This window comes from Cynoglossus semilaevis, chromosome 6 (genome assembly GCF_000523025.1).
Source record: "Cynoglossus semilaevis isolate Cse_v1.0 chromosome 6, Cse_v1.0, whole genome shotgun sequence".
Classification (NCBI taxonomy): domain Eukaryota; kingdom Metazoa; phylum Chordata; class Actinopteri; order Pleuronectiformes; family Cynoglossidae; genus Cynoglossus; species Cynoglossus semilaevis.
The window spans coordinates 14289330-14297408 of NC_024312.1; the positions used below are offsets into that span (position 1 = coordinate 14289330).

Here is an 8079-nt window from a genome sequence, read left to right on the forward strand (position 1 = left end):
CTCAGCGATCTGCTCTTTGAAAAGGTGACTCTCGTTCACGTGTCAGTGTTGGACATGCAGAAATGTCTTTAAAAAGAAATTGGATCTTTACTTTATCTCTCACTGTCTCCAGTGTACTTTACCCCCTTAAACTGTGTGTGAGGACACAGTCAGACCGTCCTGACTGTAGGTACACAACAAACCTAAAAAATGTACAAAGAACGACCACTTTATTATGTACATCCCCTTACTTCTTCTGACTGGATTTTCAATCCTTTTACATTTTGCATAAGTGTTACCTTCAACGTCATTATACAAATCTTCTGTTCCACTTCCAAATGATAATTGAGGGATGATTTGAAACTATGGTCTTACAAAATGGCTTCAATAAGAGTACTGAGGTTAGCTGTGACATCAAGGGTATTTGATACTAGAGAAACCAAGGTGTATGACAAGGATATCTACTAATCTAAATCGAACTAATCATACAATGCACATTTCCATGATGTTCACACCAGATTCTGACCCTGCCCTTAGAAAAACTGTCACAGAAAAAATCCAACTTGATCAGATCAGGGAACATTTTTTTTTTAGTCTTCTGTTGTCTATTTCTTGTGAGTTTGTCTGAAGTGAAGGATTGTGTTCTCTTCTTTAGTGACAGCACATTCACCAGGTGTGGCGTTCTTCTGAAGAATTACTTGTTCAGAGATGTTCTTTTCTATTCCTTAACTGTAAAGAGTGGTTGTCCTTACGTACTGTCGTTTCAACCAAAACCAGAATATTCTCTGGCATCTAGCATGGTTAAAGTTTTCCGTAAATTTTATATTTTATCTCTTTGGACTGTCACATTTCAAACGTCATCAGCCACTTTGAGAAAATCCCTCAGCGGATCACAGGGCAGACTGTCTGGCACCAACAAACTTGTAACATTTATCACATTTATTTTTCTCAGTGCTCAGATTAAACTACACTTAGTGAGACTTCCTCATTATGTCTTCATACTTAAAAGCATTAATATGCTGCCATGTGGAAAATAACATACATTTTTGCATTTAAAAAAAAAATGCAGTTGAACAGGTGTCAAGTGGGCACTGAAATGGTGTTCAATAGTTTGTTGTTGGAAGAAATCTAATAGATAATGTTCTGGGGAAAAAAAACATTAATATAAGTAATCTTGACTATTATGGTATTATTACACAGGTGTTTTTAAAAACACAACTGTGTGTAAAGTTAATTTTGTCAGTAGTAGTGCTGTAGTTGTGCTGTAAAGTGTAAGAAAGAGACAGAATGGTAAAGAAAGAGGAGACAAGATTGTTATTATGACAATAATTCTAAAGGACAATGATGTTTAATAGTGGTCTAGTTTCATGGCCATGGCAAAATTTCTCATTAAAAATTGAAAAAACTCATTTAATATTCAGAGTCTGAGCAACATTAAAATAACTTGGAGCCAACAAACAGCTGTAGGCTTTTTAAGAGAGACAACAGATTTTTGGTTATTATTACAAAATGTGAAACAAGTGTTGACCTCCAGTAGTTGAGACCAAACTTTTTCACACGTTTTAAAAAGTGGACTTTTCTTTTTTTTCACCACCTTGTTGTTGTACTGCAGCAACATTTCCGTCCATCTGTCTCCAGAGGCCCAGGAAACAGACGGCTTTTGTTCCAGCCAAAGACTACGCCAGCTGATTTCCCTGATTAGCACACACCATCAATCGGAATGGGAATTAATCATTCCAATCAGCAGCCTGTGGATTTTTGATTTTGCACTGAGAACTTGTCTCTTAAACCCTGCCAACTTCCCAGCCTACTTTGAATCCACGGCTGTAAATGTAGCACTGCTTTGCCCTTGTTTGACCTGTTGCTGTAGTGTTGTTGACGGCTGTCTCCCCCCTCCAGCTGGGCAGTGGACAGACACCCAGTGAGCTGCTGACTCCTCTGGTCCTGAACTCCATCCTCAGTAAAGCCCTGCAGTACAGCTTACATGGAGACACTCCCCTGGCTGAAAACTTCACATTCGCCCTTCGTTTCTTCCCAGAGGTGTTTCATCCCCACGCCCCAGACTCCCTCAACTGTCTGGAGCTGCGCTACAGGGTGAGGCCAACTGAACGCAGTGAGCTGTCAGATGTGAACCTTTCCAGAGAATGACATACAGAAATATAATAATATAATATAAATATATATATATTATAAAAATATAATAAGTTGGCCCTGTCTGGTGATAAAGTGTCAAATTTAGTTGTGCACAAGAACAAGCTGAGGTCAGAGACCATGCAAAAAAAAAAAAAAAAAAAAAACTCCATCTCTGCTAAAGAGACTCTTTTAAGCAAAACTGAAATTTGCTGATGTCATGTGGAGAAGAAACCAACACAGTGAAAGAAAGATGTGGGATTCTGGTTTCCTCCCACAGTCCAGAAAACATGCAAAATGTGTTATTGGGCACTGTTGAATTAACTATAGATAGGAATATCAATGGGAAAAGTCATTTGTGTCTTCCAGGCAGTAGTAAACTCTCCCAGGTCCCTGGCTGTACGCCCTGGTGATTCTGAAAATGACTAAACAGGAGAAGATTCATGAATGAAGCTCCATCTGATGAGGCCAAAGTTAATTTTTAGGTGATGGAAACCAGGCTTCTACTGTAAATGAAGTCCACACTTTAGACCAGAAAATCTGGTGGATGAGTGGATGGTTTACCTTTGCCTTTACCTTTAAATAGTACTTTCAAGGAGGAATAGAAGTTTGGAATGGAAAAAACCCGTTTTGCTCCAGAGTTTTGCTTGTGTCTGCCTTAACCTTTTTATCTTTTGACAAACAGTCACAGCTATGAAGAAATGATCCAATCACAGGCTCAAATGTTTGAATGTATTAAACTGAATGGAGTCCTGTCTCCTGGGTGACACTCAGAGTAACAGAGTCTGTCCATACGGTCCTGTCTTCATCTTCATTTGTCAGCCTCCTCTCTCTCTCTTTCTGGCTCGTCCTCTCTTCGTCTTGTGTTCTGCGTTCTTCTATCAGTCTTTCCCTGCCTCGTGTTCTGTTTCAGCCACTCTCCATCATACCCACCAACCTCCCCTTTCCTCCTTACCTCCACCCCTTGCTTCTCACCAATCTCACCTTCTTTATCAGCATCCTTGTGTTCACACCTCCCTCGTAGCCTCATCTGTCACTCTCTCCTCCCTCTTCCTATTTTACCTCCACCTTCTTTCTCCCAATTTGCTTTCTGTTGCACGCTCACACCTCCACATTAAAAACTTTATCAAACTTTCTCTCTCTTATCACCCGTCTTCCTTGGTGTCACCCCCCCAGGTGGATTGGCCTTTGAACATCATCATCACGGACAGCTGCATGAACAAATACAACCGCCTCTTCTCCTTCCTGCTGCAGCTCAAACACATGGTGTGGAGCCTCCGTGACGTCTGGTTTCATCTCAAGAGGACAGGTGAGAAGAAGAGAGTGGGTGATTATGTGGAAAGTCCCACTTTAGATTCCTCCAGGTTATGAAAGATGTCCACGGGGTCATATTGTCACTGTTCACCGTTTTATGATGAAAAGCATTTGTGTGATTTTCTGCACATTTTTCCATATAAGTAACTTCATCATATTTATTAGTCACAAATTAAAACTGTAAAACTTTCATCTACCTGCTGTAATTTGTCTTTCTGTTCAGGCTTATGATTAATTGCCATTAACCCACAGCTGCCTTGTTATTAATCAAGTAGTTCCATTACATATTTTTTGGTGTGTTTTCATATATACTTTTTTATTATAGCCATATTATAGCTATATGTTTGATACCTATATTAATTCTAAATTGTAATTGTCTAAATGATTGCGGACTAATGTCGTGTTATTTACAGTCATTAGTGAAGGTGGTGCTGATCAAACCTCTGCTTCCTCCAGCACTTGTCAAAGGAGCTGGTCGCTCGGTGCAGTTCCGTCAGTTGCAGCTCTACAGACACGAGATGCAGCATTTTGTCAAAGTGATCCAGGGGTACATCGCCAACCAGATCCTGCAGGTGTCCTGGAGTGAGTTCACCGCGAAGCTGGCCACCGCCAGCGACCTGGACGCCATCCACCGCACACACGCAGACTATCTCAACAGAGCCATCTTCAGGTGAGACACAGTAGTGCACTATGTATTCATATAGTTTTAAATTGTGCAGTTTAGTTTTCTAGTTTTAGAATAAACTGCTGTTTTTATTGCATTATGTTAACATACTTAGGCTTTTATTGTGAAATGAATTATAAGAATTTGTTCTGAGGGTTATTCAACATTCTGTGCCTCGTTATTGACTTCCTCTTCCTCGTTTCTGGCCTCCTTAGGGGTTTGCTGACAGACAAAGCAGCCCCGGTCATGAACCTCATCCACAGCATTTTCAGTCTGATCCTGAAGTTCCGAGCTCAGCTGATCGCTCAGCCCTGGGACAATCAGCACGGCGAGACGGTTCACCCCAGCTTCGTCGCCATGCAACAGTCGTACAACACCTTCAAATACTACTCTCACTTCCTCTTCAAAGGTAAACAACATGGGTAATCGTGTTTGATTTCCTTCTAGTAATACTAACAGCAGGTTTCATTCTCTCGAGTTTTAAAAAAAAGAAGTTAAAATGTATTTAAACCATTCGGTTTTGTAGTTGTAATTGTTTTACCAAAACTTACCTCAGGTAATTAAATTAACAGGAACTTTTCTTTGTCTGGTTTTCTCAGTGGTGACCAAGCTGGTGAACCGAGGCTACCAGCCTCATCTGGAGGACTTTCTGCTCCGCATCAACTTCAACAACTACTACGAAGACTCCTGAGTGTTTGTCCTGAGCTGTTTGGTAACATTTCAGTTTATCCAAATCACATTTGTCTGCCTAGAGTTTTGAAACAAAAAACATAAATTTAGACATAAACATAGAATATGTCATGTACTTCAGAAATGAAACCAAACCTTCATCTCAGACTGTTTATTAGGCTGCATATCAAGGAAGGGGTTAACACTGAAACTGAGTTTAATTCACATCATTGTGCATTACATTTTGTAGATTGTAAGTGTAATTATGAGTAAATACAAATAAAAAAGAACTCTAAAGCTATTTTATAATGTAAATAATTTTTGATAAACAAATGAAATGTTAAAAAAGCATGTTTATTCTCAGTTAAAATAACAGAAAAAAAGTTTTCCATACCCTTTAGGTACAAAGAAAAACTCAAGACTTCAGTCCAAGTATTGTCTGAATGCTTTTAATGCAGACGATTGATTGAACATAGTCAAGGCAATCAGACGTCATATATTTACAGACTATCAGGAAATGAAGTGCAAAGTAGTTTCTTTTTATTGGTACAAAAGAATAGAGAGGTTTTTGAAGAACATGAAACTTAAAACAGAATTTATAAGAAAGAAAAAATGTGTTGGTCCAATGTGAGGTTTAGTCCATTTCTGTGGTTAAAAAATGGATTTAAGGTAGTCTGATTAACTTCACTCTTGCTGATATCCTGTTTCAACACATACTGTACATTTACAGAGTAACAACGAGAAGCAATGCAACAGACACCAGTCAGCAGAGAAGATTAAAGGTCAGGAATTGTAAGCAGACGGTCCCTCAATCATATCGTTTAGTGCATTCCTTAGAGACTAACTTTTATTTTTCCCCTTCATTATCAAAACACATCAAAACCTTGAAAGTGCAAAAAACTGTTTCTGTGCATCGACGAACTGTCTTGAATATTTAGCGTACAGGTTTACAACTATGTGGACATAAGCTGTTTAAACAGACTTTAAACTATTAAAAATATTAATGAAACTCATATTAATGACTGATTTGTTGACCTTGTGGTCAGATGGATGTTGAGGGACTCAAAAAAACAAGTACCTCAGAAGTTTCCCTTTAGACCAGGGTGTAAAAACAGACCAGCGCTGCTAAGCTGTGGGAAAGTATCCATGCATTAGACTCAGCCAATGTTGTTTTCTTCCTTTCTCAACCTAAAACTAGAGATGCAGTAACGCTGGGTCAGTGGGAGAGTACTACACTGTGTGTCAGTGAGTCAGTACCAGAGTTAGAAAACCTCCACCCAGGGGGAAACCTTCCTCTCTCCTGGGTGACACTCAGCCAGTTATCCAGGTCTGGTTTTTACGTTTCATTCTGTCTAGTGTTAGGCCTCTGACTCCAGATCTTCTTGTCCGGCTCCATTGCTCATGTCTGTCTCTTGTTCTAGCAGCAGAAACTTGCCATCATTGGTAAACGGCATGTTCTTCATCAGCTCAGCCAGAGCCTCAGGATCCTGAGGAGAAAAATAAAAATAACCGTAGGAAATTAGACTCTTGTTATGTAAAAAGAAGGCTCTGTTTAATATTTTCTGTCGTTTATTTTCTGTATAGTTTTGATCTGCTCTATTGGCTTCTTTGTGGCAGTTTAAGTAGGTGCTGCTGCCCTCCAGCGGTTAGCAGTGTAACTACTGTGAAAATGACTGTTGGGTTTTTGTTAGGTGAGAATGTAGTGAAACAATGATAAAACAGTAATAAAGTCGCTTAGAATAAAAGCGTAAATGCATAAATGTAAGTAAAAAAGGAATGATTAATTTTGGCGCAATATTAGGTGGAGATTTTTTGTTAGACTAGACTCCAAGTGAACGATGATGTGATGTGGTTACAGGTGGTTTTAGCTTGTAGATTTAAGTATTGAACTGCTTATAGCGACCCTGCTGTCGAGGAACATCAAACAAAATTGTTGTCATCTATCAAATGTGATTTTTGATTTTCTAAGAAGTACTACTTTCAAAGGCGACCTCTCGTGGGCGTTACCTTCTTAGCCTCAGTAATGTCCTTAGCCAAGTTGATGGTGTAACATATCTGTCAACAAAAGATAACAAAAGACTTTAGTGTAATTGTGCAAATTCTGCCACAAATGAAACAAATTTCATTTTTGATTTTTCTAATCAGTTTATCAACCTTTTCGCCCTCCGTGTTGCTCTCAAACACAAAGGCGCTGTACGACGCCTCTCCTTCCTCGTCTCCATCAGTCCAGTCTCTGCCCTCCACCACAAATCCCATCAGCCTCCCATTCTCCTGGTGGGCTGCAAACTGACACACGTCTTCAAGCTGGAACTGAGAGAATTGTGAAGAGAGAAGGTGGAGATTAATTTTATTCCCACAATTGTCAGTTAATACAGAACACTTTTGTTCAGTACTTACACTTATTCTTGTAACCTGAGTCTGGGGGTCAATCAACCTGTTATGAAACAGAAACATCTTCATGACATTGTCCGTCTCCTGGCTGAGTTACATCATTTGCTTTTAGCAGATGGATTTAAAAGGACACAGTTATACAAGCACATCATGTAACTCACTGGTTCTTGAGAACCAATCACTGTGTTTTGTTGAACAACTCAGATGTTGTACAATGGAAGGTCCACTGTACAACATCTGAGTTGCAGACTTAAATTTCATTTAGGTTTCTTAATTCATATCATTGGTGACGCAGCCTGCTGATGATTAAAATTCAAACTGTCTTTATAAGGTCAGGCTGAGAATCTTACTGAGGTTCAGTTAGAAGAGGGTTGTGCAACTGGATTTTGTTGTTCCATTCCAAGTGTGTACATTTAAATCTGTAAATATGTTTTTCTCCTATTTAGTCTCTTCCTCCTACTGTGTCCTCCTACAAAACATTATTGCAACCGGTGCATCTCTAATTATTTACCAAGAAACAGCGGAGTCATTCTGACGTCTCCATGTCGATGATGATGTTTACCTGAGGTTACTGCTGGTGACCATCAGGTGGGACTCGGTGGTCCTGAAGATGTTGTGTATGGCTCGAGCAGCTAGCACCTGCCTCATGGCCTCGTAGATCACCTCCTGGTTGTCGCCACAGCGAACGGCCATGGAGCCCAGGAAGCGAACGACAAACACTTGCTGCAGGAGAGAGTCTTTGGAAAATGACAGACAGAAAAAGATGCACAGTTTGTTTTGTCTCTAACACGAGGCCCAGAGATTCACGTGGAAGAAGAAAAACTGTTACCGTCGTTGTCTGAGGAACAGTCATCATCGGTTTCTCCAAAGGGATTAGTTCGTCTGAAGGAGGGAAGAACAAGTACCGGAAAAAGAACGTCAAACAATTAGAG

General features: G+C 39.8%; 2 protein-coding genes across 5 annotated transcripts in view; one reads left to right on the forward strand and one right to left on the reverse strand.

The window, feature by feature from the left end:
- The window catches only part of tubgcp6 (tubulin gamma complex component 6), a 28400-nt gene that overhangs the window by 18121 nt on the left and 2200 nt on the right, over window positions 1–8079 (forward strand). For 2 of the 3 annotated variants that reach the window (XM_008312258.3, XM_008312260.3), the window contains exons 20-25: window positions 1–24; window positions 1879–2073; window positions 3286–3418; window positions 3880–4093; window positions 4303–4496; window positions 4687–5639. The exon at window positions 1–24 is cut by the window's left edge and continues 106 nt beyond it. In XM_008312258.3, coding sequence (XP_008310480.1) covers window positions 1–24; window positions 1879–2073; window positions 3286–3418; window positions 3880–4093; window positions 4303–4496; window positions 4687–4778 — 852 coding nt within the window. In that variant the 3' untranslated portion in view covers window positions 4779–5639. Of the gene's footprint in view, window positions 25–1878; window positions 2074–3285; window positions 3419–3879; window positions 4094–4302; window positions 4497–4686; window positions 5640–8079 lie in introns of those variants that run through there. The other variant, XM_025056089.1, reaches the window with a different exon arrangement.
- The window catches only part of appl2 (adaptor protein, phosphotyrosine interaction, PH domain and leucine zipper containing 2), an 11392-nt gene continuing 8502 nt past the window's right edge, over window positions 5190–8079 (reverse strand). For both annotated transcript variants that reach the window (XM_008312256.3, XM_008312257.3), the window contains exons 16-21: window positions 7977–8029; window positions 7710–7884; window positions 7154–7190; window positions 6911–7066; window positions 6764–6811; window positions 5190–6243 (exon numbers count right to left, since the gene is read on the reverse strand). In XM_008312256.3, the coding sequence (XP_008310478.1) occupies window positions 6115–6243; window positions 6764–6811; window positions 6911–7066; window positions 7154–7190; window positions 7710–7884; window positions 7977–8029 (598 nt within the window). In that variant the 3' untranslated portion in view covers window positions 5190–6114. The remainder of the gene's footprint in view (window positions 6244–6763; window positions 6812–6910; window positions 7067–7153; window positions 7191–7709; window positions 7885–7976; window positions 8030–8079) is intronic.